Source organism: Montipora foliosa, chromosome 4 (genome assembly GCF_036669935.1).
Source record: "Montipora foliosa isolate CH-2021 chromosome 4, ASM3666993v2, whole genome shotgun sequence".
Lineage (NCBI taxonomy): Eukaryota > Metazoa > Cnidaria > Anthozoa > Scleractinia > Acroporidae > Montipora > Montipora foliosa.
Window position 1 is genome coordinate 11,128,190 of NC_090872.1, and position 15,000 is coordinate 11,143,189.

Here is a 15,000-nt window from a genome sequence, read left to right on the forward strand (position 1 = left end):
GTTTGTTCATAACATTGCAAAACAATTACAAGATGATAATCATGTTTATTTTGTATATAACACACCTGCATGTTCAGTTTTTCTATGAATTCATGTTGAGCCATCCACCTGAAAAATCAAACATTAATCCCTGTGTTGCATCATCTAACTATGGTTGCATTTGATCTTTTACCTCAGTCGTTGTAGTATTAAATTATAGGTGTCAAGACGTTCCAAAACCCTAAAATTGGTACTTTGCAAAAACCAGCCAGGGTTGCGTTATTATATCACTGCAGACACTTACTTTGAGCTTCCTATTTCCTTAAGTGGGTATGTTTTTAACTGCTCGATGTACAGTTCTGCTTCTGTAGCCAATAGCACTTGTTTTCCTTCAACACCCGCCATTTTGTTTCAAATTTGCTGTCAAGGTGATACTGCTGATAATTACTGTTTTCCAACGCGGGCACTTTGCCTTGAATTTACGGTACATTACAAGTCCCCATACTTCCCCATACACTCACTGCCACCTGATGCTTACGTCATGTTTCAACATGGCCGGTCAAGCAACAAAAACCGACACTTCCTGGGAAGACCACAGAGCAACAACAAAGGTAAAGCTCTGCTACGATTTTCTGGTCAGAGTGTAAGGGTTTTCAATATTCCTGCTAATTTGTTTTATTTTTGTTGTCCACGAGTAAACTCAGTAAGTCCTCGTATTACCTTCTCTTGCGTCTCACTTTCATTTAAAGCCTAAGCTTCGTACTTCATTCGTTGCGAAGCTTATCACTGTTTCACACCTGGAGGAACTCTGTTGTTTCTGATGTCGACTTTTCCTTTGCTCTTGCTGCAATTTTGGATAATTGCGACAGCGCGTTTTATCCATTTTTAAAAAGCTTACATTATTAATATTTATATTCAGTTATACATTTTCCTTATGCATTATTTCTGTCATTTTTCTTTATAAATTATTTTTTGTCTTTGTTATTCGACGTTGTTATTTTTACTTTTCAATTAGATTTTGTTACTCCTAGTATGTCAATAATTTATTAAAGCTTATCTGTATCTTGTATATATTTCACTTCTGTTATTTTGTTATTAGTGTTGAGGGCCACATGTTAGAAACTGTCTTTGGTTAATATGCTACCCTCTTTAAATAAAGTATTGTATTGTATTGTTTAAGATAATTATGTGAGCAGTTTCTTTAGGAGCAATAATTCACCAATCAACTCAAAACTTCAACATCCTCCCTTCCCCCCCCCCCCCCATCCCTTTCCGGGCAAACCCTGCGCATTTTAACTTTTGAAGATTGGATCGTTCAAATTCCCACCCCCTCTGGCCAAAATGGTGTTCAAATGCCCTACCCTATCGTCAGATTTGTCTGTCAAACCCTAATGAACAACAATCATTGTTGGCTCCTGTCATCTTTAATAAAGCTTGTGTATAAACACGCCAACAAATATTTCATTACCCTTTATATGATGATGCCCCCTCCCCCCCCCCCCCTTCCGGGGGTTTTGTTGACTGCCTTTTGGCTTGATACAAGTACCTTGAGGACGCATTAATTCTCAATTAAATAAATATTAAGCTTCTCAGCTGGGAGAGCTGTAGAGTCAACTACTGCTGGTTTGTTTTTGAAGGGCTATAATAACTATTAGTATATACTAAAACAGTGAATAGCATTGAACATGCATGCTGATTGGCTACTCAAACTCAGGATATCCTGTGCTATTCACCTCTGAGCAATTTGCGTGGAAATTTTGCACCAGAAAATGTTGTAATCTTTGCAGGAATAAATGAGTTAAAATCACCTTTTTGTGCTATATTCCTTTTGTGTCGGTGGCTAGTGTTGGATATTTACCACATCACTTCGCGGCTTGGTAATTATCCCACATAAGCTGAATAAATTTGAAAGTTACGATTCAAGTCCCCATGCACCACGTACCTCACCATGGGAGTCGTGGGTCTTTGAATCGTTACTTATTGTTCCAATCACAAGCTCCACAAACTCTTTCAGCCAACCCTCCCATCCTCATTTCTTGTTGATGGATTCAAGATAATTTAGTAAAGGTGTGTTTTCGTCTTTTTAACACCAGGAGCTCCTTTCACGTTTCACCAGCACAGTTTTTGAATGTGACACCTCAGGAGACACAAGATACATTAGATGCAACTTTCCACAATGCAGGGAACATGCGGAATCTTTGCAAGGTAGGCCTTCCTCTCCCAGACCTTGCTGGTTACAAAATTTAATAATAGTTGGTGCTTCCATCTACAATAGACTTTGCTGGTTTGAAAAGTGGGACAGAGATGCGGGAACACAAGACTTGGGGACTCGGGGACATGGGGACTTAGGGACGTGACGACGCATTTGTTCACCTTTTCATCATATTTCACAAAAATCGTCATCTTTTGATCGTAACTGCATTGTACCCTGGTTTTAAGTTTCTCGTTTGTACAATGTGAAACAAAGGTATAAAAAAATTAATATAAAAATAATAGTATAGATTATTTCTGGCCTTCATCAAAAGGTAAGTTTGATTATACTACTATCAAGTTACACAGTGGAGTAATCAAGGTAGAATGAAGAGACAAAGTATATTGCAATATTTGACATAGGCGACGTGAACGAAACATTGGTATGAACATTTCTCAGGTCAATAATTGGACAATCCCAAGCAAAGATTTGAGAGTACTTCAATTTTCTGCATCCTAACGCGTAGTTATCTTTGTGTCACATGACAAATTGAACAAGAGCCAGGAAATATGGAGTCACAAGACCGCCAGCATGGACATTGGCATGGTATTCAAACATCTGTTATAGAGACAAAGTCATAAGGTTCAAGTTTCTGTGCAACAACAACAACAACAACAACATACACTGCAACGTGAAAGTTCAGCTACAGGGTCAGAGCAATGTCCATTAGGTCTTCTGCTTTGTTTCACAGTCAAGCTCTGTAACGGGTGGCAAGAGTTACGGTACTTTTCGCGGATCCAATTTTTGAATTTCACTGTGCATTTAGTTGTTACTTGCGAAGCATATTTTATGTAGATGATGGTTTTTTGCAAAATATAATGCATTTGAGAGGCTGTACAAACTAAAAAAAAAGTGATTTAAGTACTACACTGTAATAAGGAATTAGCTAATATCATTTACTCTTTGTTTGTCCCTACAAAATTTTGCATAAGCATTGTTTCCAGTTTCTCTTGGGACCATTAGAAGTCCCAAGAGAAAATAAAAACAATACTTATGGAAAATTTGGGAGGGACAAATAAAGAGTATTATGGTATTTTTGATATTGGCTAATTAAACTTCCTTTTTACGGTGTGATGTTCTTCCATTTCTGAAATTCTATACATGTGTGCCTCGGATGTAAAATGCACAACAGCTCTTTTTGGCTAGTTTCGCAGCAATGTTGCAAGACACGTTGGACGTTTTTGTTGCTCTTATTACCATAGCTTAAATACTGGTAATGGTTTATTTTTCAAGGGAAGCCTTGTTGGATTCTTAATACCCTGAGGAATGTCAAAGTCCTGGAGAATCATGTCACAAACAAAGTTCACCATTACATGAAAGAAATGGATTGTGGAACAGACAATGAAATGTCCAATTCGCACTTTGCTGAGAGTCAACAGTGGATTGAGAAGCAACAGTTGCCTGCAGGAACAAGAAAGGTATGGAATAACCCACTACTTCTTGCTTTTTAACAAACAATACATACAGTACATTTACGATAGTCAAACCTTTGGAACAGCAGTAATTTCATGCTTGAGCTAACTTGTCCAGAAAAGATTTTTCTTTATAATAATTTATTATTATTTTACTCTTATAACACCTGAAAACTCTTCTAGCAATCAGTTCCTGAAGAGATTATGATTTATAGCGAGTCAACCATAAATTATATTGTTTCAAATTGTGATATTCAGTGACCCCCTACTTTGTACATGTAATGTGATGTTGGTTTTCATATTCACTTAAATTGTACATGTACATTTTTAAAATCTATTTAGGTGCTTGCTGTCTTAAATCTCAAAGACCCACAATCTCAATTTGGTGATTGGATTTCTTTGTTTCTCAAAGCAGCATATATGGCAGAGGGTAATGTTACCTTTAATAGTTATCACATTTATGGAGCAACATAATGACAGTTAAGTTTGATATTTAAGTTGGGTTAATTTGTGGTTGCTCTGTGGTTGTCAGAGGGTTTTCAGTTGACCACTGCAAAGTAAGAGGGAAGAGAATATGAACAGCGAAATATCTGCTAATTAGCAGTGCAGTGGAGTAGCTGGTCTACTGGAGAGAGCACAAATCAACTGAAAGCAGCTCAAATCAATATAATTTCTAATTGCTGGTTTTTGATGTGAAGGCAAGACTAGTGTATGGAGGTGGAGTAAGACTTCTTGGAGCAGAATACAGAACCAACAAACTCAACCCACATGTGATGTTGAGACTGGAAACTAATAGTGGAAAGCTAGTGCTTTAATTGGCACATCTACCCTGTTTCACGTTATTTACATGACTTGTGCAAGATTTAACCCATTCAGCCCTAAACCGGCCTAAACCACTTAGTATTTTACTCTGTCTAACGCCAGATGATTTTACTTGTCAATGGCGAACCCCCAGGAGTCAATAGGGTAATCACTCACTGAAATGTCCCATTAAATACTGTGAAGTTTTTATCAATGCAGGATCACTGAAAGCCTCACTGCAATTTAATGGGCAGGGCAAAAGCATATACACATTGTAAGTACTGAGGTCTCTTCCCTAAGCCTTCTTAACCAATTGACACCTGGGAGTGAAACTTAACAGATTTTACTATGTCCAACTATGTCTAATGCCAGATGATTTTACTTGTCCACTGGGGGCATCCAAGGGCATTTGAGGTGTCTGTGGGTTTAAGCAGTCAAAAATTTTGTCCCCTCCATTAATGTAGATTTACTTTTTTTTGCTATTTACACAGGACTTAAGGATCACAGTTGCTTGGTAATCACTCAAAACTTTGTCAGTCGGCATGAATTAATGGAGTGTATTGCAAAGCTGAAGTTTCTGAACATGCATAAGTCAACAGGTACACAATAATATAAAGCTTCATTGCAGTTAACATTCTGTTTGGTTAATTTCATTGCCCAAGTTTTATTGGAAAATCGTCAGTTTCTTTAAATCAAGGCAGTGCTGGTCATTGGCCGCTCCCTGGACTGGTTGTGGGGCAAGGCAGCCCTGGAATCTTTACAGGAGCAACTCATGGAGGCATTTGCTTTTGCTCGATTGCTTGCCTGCTTGCGCGGCCATTATTGCATGCAAATTTTGCCTTCCCGGCCCTCCCTCCCTTCTTGGTAAGTATCTGGTTGGCAAGTATTCTACTGATTTCTTCAGTGTGACAGTGCCTTTTTAGTTGGTGGCCTCCTTCCTCCTCCAAAGATACCTTCCTGGCTCCACCAACCTGTAAGGCACCAACTCCCAAGCTCATTTATTGTTGACGAGTTTAAACGCAAGGAGAAAGCCAAGCTTACATGGTGAATTCGCATGCAGATGCTATGGCCTAAACTCATACTGCAATCACTAATAATTGGATTTGTCTTCCATGATTCCGATTTCAAAATTATCCCTTGAACACTTTAATACACTAGAAGAGTCCTAGCAAGCATTAAACATCGATGCAACGACATAGACCTAGCTTTTCATAATTGTGGCCAAATAAAATAATATATATATTTTTGTTTTAATGCTAATAATTAGCCTCGCTACGATAGGAAAATTCAAATTGAGGGTAGTAGGTCTAATTAGCAGTAATACGAAAGAAAAAAATCGGTCACCATTTATGAAAGTGGTCAGTGCCATAATCATAACAGCCTTTCCATTGCACTCTATCAGTTGAAGTTGTCGCTGTGTTAAGCTGTCACTCAAGCTGCCAAGGTCAAGTATTCTCCTGTACACCATTTTCCCTTAGTAAACAGTGTGGATCCGAAGAGTTCTGTTCTTTGCATGACGTTGTGATGGCCTGCCAGACAGTGCTAATGGACGTTTTGAAGGCTGTGCACATTTCTTCGTGCTTTACATTGAAACTAGATTGCTCTCATGCGGTGAGTTTGAAACTTTTATTCCACAACATTTTCTGATCTATTTTTATAGGAGCAGTACCATGTTATTTAAATAGCATTACTCTGGTGTCAATGGAGACAAAAACCATTCTTTAACAACTACGTCGCTAAGTGGGGGATGGGTGCCTGAGACATCGTGGAGCTTCCACTATTGGCAGCCAGCTCCAAGATGGAGACTGCACCAATGGCTGGCAAAACCTGACAAACCAGCCATGAGCCCCTACGTCCCCGAGAAGACAGGCACCCATCACACTGTCTGATAAACATTGGAAAGTAGAGGGGGGCAAAAAGGAGGGAAAAAATGCTAAATGCTGCACACAAAATGCTCCTTGTTCCCGCCACACTGATAAATAAGCTCTACAACGCAATGCACAAGGAATGCAGTGCATGCCCAAATATAACAAACCTCTGACAACAATTGACTGCAGTCGCTTCTAGTTGTTAACTCAGTGAAACTGCATTTAACTTCCTTTAGTCTTGTCACCAAAAACAGTGATTTTGTACAGGTAATAAGATGCACGTCCAATTTTGATGTCCAACCCGAAGTGTCCCTTTAAGTCTGAGCACTAGCTATCCATTTCCAACAATAAGGCAAGTGTAACAGTAAGGGTTAGCGCTATTTTTGGTGAGTGTCAATGCAGCTGTTTATCAGGACTGTAGTTTGGGTGACACGCATTTTCAACCGTCCCGTTTTTAGGATTGGCCAGTAGAGGCACACTGGTTGAAGACCAAACTTCAATGTATTTTGAGCGGCAGTACCAAAGAAGTTTATGAGACTGGATCCCAAGTAGCTGATTTACATTTGATGCTATCGACGATGCTTTCCAGCAATTCTAGTTTGGCGTGTGGCACACAGTTGAAAGATGCAGTAGACAGAGCATGTGTAGAAGGGTTTCCAGATCTCGCAAGGGAGATGGGACTTGAAGTTCTGGGTGCAGATAAAGTGGATGACAAGCTTTTGAGAGAAGGCAAAGAAGATCAGGTATTAATAATAATAATAATAATAATAATAATAATAATAATAATAATAATAGAGCGAGTTTCAATTGAGTGTCGTAAAACCAAAACCAAAGTAATTACTTTGGCCAATCAAAACGGACTGAGACAATCTGGCAAACCAATCAAAACTCGAAGTAATTACACGTAGCCGACACAAAGCGCGGGAAAATGTGCACGCGTGAGCCACGATTGGTTTTGGTTTCACTTCTGATTGGATGAAAAAATGGCGCAAGAATTTTGAACCAATCACTGAGTGAAGTAATCATAAACCAAAGTAATTATCTAATTACTTTCGACACTCAATTGAAAACCGCTCTAATAATAATAATAATAATAATAATAATAATGATAATAATAATAATTTGAAAACAGAAAAATATGTACATAATTTACAGATATATTAAAAAGTAAGAATTGGAAGCACTACACAACATTAAAAATTATCATGAATCATAAGAATACATTTCCCCCGGGAAAAGCCTTAATTAAAAATCTCCAAGCGATAATTTCGGCACATCTTTCGCTTTATACCGATACATGAGAAGACACTTCCGCTGATCTTCAAAGCTTCAACTGTAGCTGGTCGTTTATCGTATTTTAATATTTTTGAATAATAATAATAATAATAATAATAATAATAATAATAATAATAATAATATCGCTTTGATGATCCATACGATGTTTTTGAATTTCATATTTAATCAATACATGTTTCGGATGAAACATCATCCATCGTCATTTTTGAGTGCAAATGGTCTGACTCATTCCATCTGTCCTCCATCTATACGCAAGTCTGACATCTATACTTGCTTAGAACTTATTCATGGCCCCATGCTCAAGAAAATCGTTGATCGTGGTCAAACTGGTAAGCTCCAAGCTGCATTATCGCATCTTGCGAGCTCCTACATCGCCTCTCATCGTGTATCTCACAATGATCGGAAAGTACTCCAAGTCTTGAAAAGTCTCAAAAGGAATAAGAACATTGTCATTCTGAAACCTGACAAAGGGAATGGTGTGGTCATTTTGGACAGGACAGTTTATGATAGCAGTATCCTTAACATCATCTCGGATTCGTTCAAATTCAAGAAACTTAAGGATGATCCAACTCTCCTAAGGGAGGGCCAATTACAACGGTTTCTTCGCAACCTGAAGAAGAATGATGAAATTGAGAACACCATTTATGACAAGATCTATCCATCAGGATCTCAACCAGCCAGAATTTATGGGCTTATTAAGATGCATAAGGTTCAAGATCACTCTTCGACACCTCCTTTCCGGCCCATTGTTTCTTCGATTGGAACCTATAATTACAACCTAGCTAAGTATTTATGTACATTGTTAAACCCTCACATCCCTAATGACTACTGTGCTCATGACACTTTTACTTTTGTTAGTGAAGTCACTAGACTCCATACCCTAAATAAGTTCATGGTTTCTTTCGATGTCGAAAGTCTTTTCACCAACATTCCCCTCATCGAATCTATCGACTTAGCGGTAGACTACATTATGAAGGGCAATCCAGATATTAAATTAGGACGGGAAAATCTTACTAAGTTATTTTTCTTTGCCACTGCTCAAACCCATTTTTCATTTTTGGGTAATTTTTACGATCAAATTGATGGGGTAGCCATGGGCTCCCCGCTTGCTCCTGTATTAGCTAATCTCTTTATGGGTCACCATGAGAAACGCTGGTTAGAGAATTACAATTCAGGTATCGAGTTTTACCGCAGATATGTTGACGACACCTTTGCTTTGTTTAATACCGAGCAGGATGCTTTATCTTTCTTCAGTTATATCAACAGCCAGCATCCTAACATCAAGTTTACTATGGAGAAGGAAGAAAACCACAAGCTTCCCTTCTTAGATGTGCTTTTAGATAACCATAGTAATCAGGGCATTATTACCTCGGTTTTCCACAAGAAGACCTACACCGGTCTTCTCACCAATTATTACAGCTTTGTACCTTTCAGTTACAAATTAGGACTAGTACGCACTCTGGTTGACCGAGTATTTAAAATTAATAATACTTGGACTGGTTTTCACTTGGACATAAGCAACCTTACCAAAACATTAAGGAAGAATTTGTTTCCCTCTAGCGTTATCGAGAATGTTGTTAGAAAATTTCTCAACAATTACTTTACTTCCGATTCCTCTCAGAGTGTTGCTCGGAAGGACAATTGTCTGTATTTTAAATTACCGTACATCGGTCCCTTTTCCATCATAACAAAACGCAGAATTAAGAAATTAGTCAACAAATTTTGCAGCGACCTGGAAATTAAGTTGGTGTTCACCCCGTTTAAAATTAGGAGTTGGTTTGGGGCGAAGGATCCTATCCCTGCGGGTTTACGATCGCGAATCATTTACAAGTTTTCATGTGCAGGCTGTAATGCCTGTTATATTGGTGAAACCAATAGACATTTCGCCACTCGCATCCGTGAACATCTCGCCTCCGACAAACATTCCCACATATTTAAGCACTTGAGAGGTTCTGAAAATTGTCGCTCCCGGTGTTCAGAAGACTGTTTTAAAATCCTCGACTCTGCTTCCACACGTTTCCAATTGAAAATCAAAGAAGCCATGCATATCCTTTGGGAGCAGCCATCTCTAAATTCCCAAGTCAAACATCTTAATTTATCCCCTTCATACTAATTAGTTTCTTTTCTTAGCCTAAACAGTTTGGTTTTTTCTGTTTTGTTTCGTGGTTGGGTGTTTTTATTCTGTTCTCGCCTTCATCCTTAATTATTCATGTTATATCTCACTTTGTTACACTTTTATTGCTCAACTTTAGTTTATTTCTCATTTGTCAACTGACGATGGATGATGTTTCATCCGAAACATGTATTGATTAAATATGAATTTCAAAAACATCGTATGGATCATCAAAGCGATATCTTACTTCGTGCTGCTAAGAAGTTTTGGTAATAATAATAATAGTAATAATAATAATAATAAATGTACAGAATCAAGCAAACAACTAATATCACAACTTAGATTGGTTTTTGAGGAAACCTCTCGATGCAGAGTAGAGAACCAACAAACTCAACCCACATATGAACCCGAGTCTGGGAATCGAACCCGGACCACATTGGTGGGAGGCAAGTGCTGTCACCGTTGCGCCATCCCTGTTTCCTAACTTTTTTATTTGGTTTTTGTATTTTTGAGCAATAGAGCGGTTTTCAATTGTGTGTCGAATGTAATTAGCGAATTGCTTTGGCTTCGCATTAATTCACTTAGTGATTGGTTCAAAGTTCTCGCGCCTCTTTTTTAACTAATCAGAAGTGAAACCAAAACCAATCGTGGCTCGCGACGTGCACATTTTCCCGCGCTTTGTGTCGGCTACGTTTAAATACTTGATTGGTTTACTGGATTGTCTAAAGTAATTACTTTAGTTTTGGTTTTACGACACTCGATTGAAACTTGCTCTAGTTTTGAATACAAGGGCTGATCTTGGTGTGATTTGGTCATATGCGCATCAAAAAAGGGTGAGCGGATGGGATGGATAATTACGCAAGAGTACCAAGAGTGTTTTGGAAAAAAAAAGAATTTTTCAAATGTCGGAAGTGTTCGTCTACCGTCGGAGAAATCCTCGACGCATCGGGGATATGGGATCTATACAGTATTTCAAAAAGGTTTTGTTGATTTTGTCAGGTCACTCCACCCGGCCAGGTCATCTCTTCAGTTCGAGTGGTTATATGTGTTCAAGTCGGAGATGAGAATGTCGGCGAAACATTTCAAGACTCTGGTGGACTCAGCCCTTCTGGCTCGTACATCGCTCTTGCACATGCTATAACAGCAAATCTCCAAATACGAAAATCTTCAGATGTGAAGTTTGAGTACAATGTTCTGCAAATAAAAATCAGCGAGATGAGTTCCCTCAGGGAATCTTTGAAGAGAGATTTGAGTCTTTTGCCTTGCGATGATTATAAAGTTCTGTTCGTTGCGATTGGACCCATATTTGCCAAACCAAGCGTTGATCTTCTCGAACTTGTCAACGAGTGGAGTGATCAAAGAACGGGTAACAATAATTGTTACGGAGTTCATTTCCAGCACATTTCAGCAATGCAGGCTTATGTGATCAAGAACAAGCTGAGAGAAATTCGAGATGCTCGTGTTTGTGAAAATCAGGATTCAGTCAAAGAGCTGCCGGTTCGTCGTTTTTCAGTGACAGGGCTTGTGGACAATGGAGACAGAAACTGTTCTGCGTCGTTTCCTGTGTTACTGTATATGATACACCTTGCCGTTGGCGAAAACGGCAACAGACTTGCTGGAAAGGGAATTCCATCAGGTGAAGTACATACATAAGACAACTACACTAAGCTGTTTGTTTTTACTATTCTTGCCTGTTGGCTTCACATATCTGGTACAGAGATTTCACTGTTTCCTGACTGTCCAGATTTAGCGTGACATCGTCAAATCACCAGGAGTCAGTCTCAATGTGATTGTCGTCAGACAGGGAACTTCGGGAGTTTTGGCGCGACCTTAGCCGCGTCGGGAAACTCCCGACTGTCCCGATTTTTCTGCCATCATCCCAGCCGATCGGGGATGTCTGCGATTTTTTAGTTTTCGGTTGATGTTCGGAAAACCGATGGTGAAATCCCTGATCGTTTGAAATCCCTGATCGTTTGAAAACTAGGAAACTCGGGGAAACTCGGAGAAACTCGGGTAAACTCGGAAAAAATCTGAGTGCTCCATTGCAGGAGTCGAACCTACGTCATCAGAATTTTCACTGGCCAATAGCTTCGCCTAACTAGAATACAATACTTATGTAATCATAGAATTATTAGGAAGGGAGACCACTACATCCTAGCAAATAACAATGGATCCTTCGTTAATGAGAAATAATAAATAAAGCTACTCATATATAAATAAAAAAATCAAAAGGAAGTAAAACAAGAGTTCAAATTGCTAGAAGCAGCCTGACGGCGTGTACAGGATACCGATAGTCCTCTCTATGTTGCACCTGGGACGGATACTTCTCCAGGTTCTGATGTCGTCAACGTCGTACAGATCTAAGGCCTTATTGTAATATTGAAGTATGGAATGCTTAAATGAGGCTAGGGAGATGTGACTGTGCGTAACTCGGCGGGCAGAACATTCCTTGTGCAGCAGACGCGTATGAAAAATGAGCGTTGATAAGTAACAGTTCTACGTCGCTTAGGAGCATAAGCAATAGCATTGCTACTGGATGACCTGGTAAATCTCGTTGATTGTCTAGTTACATTCAGAGATTCACTATCTATGGAAACTAAGTTAGTTACGGCCGTGTATTATTTGGGAGATATAACAATTATTATAACAATTCGTATTCGAGTGTGCTGCGGAATGTAGGCTTACAAAATTATCTTGTTTTGTAATTTCAGCTGTCTATAGTAACAAACCAGTGGGTCATGGAATATCTTCCTGGACACTTGAGGAAGTTTACATGGAAACTTCCCACGTTCTTTCTGGCTTGAGTAGAAAATGCGGACTACATCTACTTTCACCTGCGTCAAACCCTGTTAGAACGACAGTCGCCCAATGTCAGCCCAGTATTGGACCAACGTCTTCAGAAACATCGGAGTCCTGTCAAACGAAAAGTGAAGACGTCGGTTTGTCCTCTAGTGCTATAAGTCATGGAGAAAATACTGGCTTGCCGGTGGAAGAACGATTTGAATCCAAGCAGGTAGATGTCGTTGGGCCTCGCCTCGAGTCGGATACTTCCACATGTGGGTCTCGTGAAATATCTTCTGTTACTGTTAACCCAATAGACCAGAAACCCGCGGATTCATATGTTAAGAAGGAATTGCCCGCCACTTCAGTGTTGAACAATACGTCTTTATCAAGCGGAGGAATGAATGCATTTAATCTTCATTCTAAAAGAGACCATCTTAATCTGGTGCTAGTTGACATAAAGTGTCGGAAAAAGGAAGTGTCAAAAATTAGCTCATTTACTGATGGTGAAAAGTTTAACGAGGAAAACGTGAGTGGTATCGAACTAGATAAAGACGTTCGCGAGTTCGAGATAAATCCGTTCGGAACTCGAACTAGCGATAAATTGTCTTCAACTGCCAGGGCAGACTTCTCCAAGGGTGAAAAAAGTTTGGGTGGCAGAGATGAGCCCAGCGTTCAATCTCAAAGTGCTGAAAATGATGACGATAGGAAATTGAAACCTTCGTTTGGTGCCACAAGTTGTACAACAAACAAGGGCACCTGGCAAAATCGTGATGGAATGGAATTTTCATTGCAAGCGCGTGTTGAAAAGGAACAGAAGAGCTTAGCAGATGAAAAGGATTTTGATGGTCCGCCACACAAAAGAAAAAAAGAAAAGGTGCTGTTGTGTGTTTTAGAGGATTTTATGTCTGGAACATTACAAAGCACAAACAAATGTCCAGGTGTTTTAAAGAGGGAAGGAAATTGTCAATTGCGAGCCTCCCTTGAAATGATGCCAGAATCGACGGAATCAGATGTCATAACTTCGGAACGTGCTTCAAATTCGTGTGAATGTTCAGAGGCCAGCGAAATGGACTTTGATAGCACTTGTGAAGAAAGTTTTTCTCGGAAGAGGGCTTCGTTTAGTGATTTTTCAAGAGATAAGGGTAGCTCGTCAGGCAAGAAGTCAAAGCATGACTCTGACGTGGATTCTGGGGGTGAAACGGTCGCTAAAGAGCTGCAGAGTGCTGCGACAAACGATTGGGACAAAAGCGATGATTTGCCATTGATGGCCAATGTTGACGAAGTCCTAGTCAAGCACTATATCTTGGACTTGTCTGTTAAATTTCGCGAAAAAGTCATGAAAGGGAGCATTGTGTTACTCGTTGAACCTCGCAATGAAGAAGTCACGCAAAGGCAATTTCAGATGACACTAGACAGCACGTTAGTGAACATCGAATCTGTGAGCGAAGTCGTCCTCCCAGATGACTTCAAACTAAAATTCTACGGCCAGGAACAGAATGGTGTTTTGGAGCAGAATCATGAACCCTCATCCGGGGTCATTGAGAGTTTCCTTGGTAACATATTGGGTGATACGAGCCAGAAGAATTTGCCTTTCAAGCGTCTTCCATATTCAGTGTACGGGTGGTTTGTAAAGATTTGGAAGCCCGATACCCTAGGAAAAGCGTGGCCGAGGTGTATATGGATTAAGTATCACACGAGTCCAGAAGGGAAGTCGTTGACTTGGGCAACGGATCAAGATGGCAAGTTAGTGATTCAGTTTCGTATAAAAAGCCACCACTAACTCTTTTTCTGAATGCTTGTTTTCAACGGGACTTGCCTGTAGAAAGAAGATTGTTCTTCCCTAAAAGGGCACGAATCTGCAAAAGCGCCTTCATGTCGTTGCATAAAGGACGGTGCCCACTAATTCAAAGGTATTTTTACGCGGTTTACTGAATATGCGGGAAAAGCAGATCTTAACAAGTGTTACTGAAAAAAGAAAATTGGGGGTAACCACGCATTTTTCGAAGATAATTAACCAACAATATTTGTAACAAGCTTTAAAATACAAAGCAATGTATGGCATTATTTTCCAAATTGAAGGTTAATTATCTCTGAAAAATGCATGGTTACCCCCATTTTTCTTTTTGGATACCAAGAGCACTTGCTAAGGTCTGCTTTTTCCGCATAGTTTTGACCCGCGCAGAAATATCCCTGTATTAATAACCACCACCTATAGGAAATCCGAGTATCTCGAGCTGCACAGTACGTGTGCGCGATAACAATAGTAGGTACCGTCCTTAATATGAAAAGCTTTTTTGTGTTTGTTAGCAACTTGTTTTTACAGATTTTCTTTTTTTTTCTATTACAAAGGCCTTGTGTATATTCTCCTGGAGCTTACATCAATAATCGTTCACTGATGCCTTGTCAAGAGCCCCCAGTTGCCATGTCAACGTGGCAGGCGGCCATTCACGTTCCAGAGGGATGTAATGTGTTGATGAGTGGAAATGAGCTTCTCTG

At 39.6% G+C, this 15,000-nt stretch overlaps 2 protein-coding genes across 3 annotated transcripts in view; one reads left to right on the top strand and one right to left on the bottom strand.

Moving 5' to 3' along the window:
* The window catches only part of LOC137999820 (zinc finger MYND domain-containing protein 10-like), a 12,702-nt gene extending 12,299 nt beyond the window's left edge, over positions 1-403 (bottom strand). Inside the window, exons 1-2 of the mRNA XM_068845753.1 lie at positions 284-403; positions 66-108 (exon numbers count right to left, since the gene is read on the bottom strand). Coding sequence (XP_068701854.1) covers positions 66-108; positions 284-384 — 144 coding nt within the window. The 5' untranslated portion in view covers positions 385-403. The remainder of the gene's footprint in view (positions 1-65; positions 109-283) is intronic.
* Positions 404-504: 101 nt separating this feature from the next.
* The window catches only part of LOC137999816 (uncharacterized), a 37,583-nt gene continuing 23,087 nt past the window's right edge, over positions 505-15,000 (top strand). For both annotated transcript variants that reach the window (XR_011123020.1, XM_068845750.1), the window contains exons 1-10: positions 505-590; positions 2,073-2,184; positions 3,464-3,648; positions 3,985-4,072; positions 4,935-5,042; positions 5,846-6,054; positions 6,770-7,054; positions 10,720-11,356; positions 12,432-14,247; positions 14,854-15,000. The exon at positions 14,854-15,000 is cut by the window's right edge and continues 26 nt beyond it. Coding sequence is in view for 1 of the 2 variants with exons in the window: in XM_068845750.1 (XP_068701851.1) it covers positions 510-590; positions 2,073-2,184; positions 3,464-3,648; positions 3,985-4,072; positions 4,935-5,042; positions 5,846-6,054; positions 6,770-7,054; positions 10,720-11,356; positions 12,432-14,247; positions 14,854-15,000 (3,668 nt within the window). In the remaining variant the exon portion in view is untranslated. The remainder of the gene's footprint in view (positions 591-2,072; positions 2,185-3,463; positions 3,649-3,984; positions 4,073-4,934; positions 5,043-5,845; positions 6,055-6,769; positions 7,055-10,719; positions 11,357-12,431; positions 14,248-14,853) is intronic.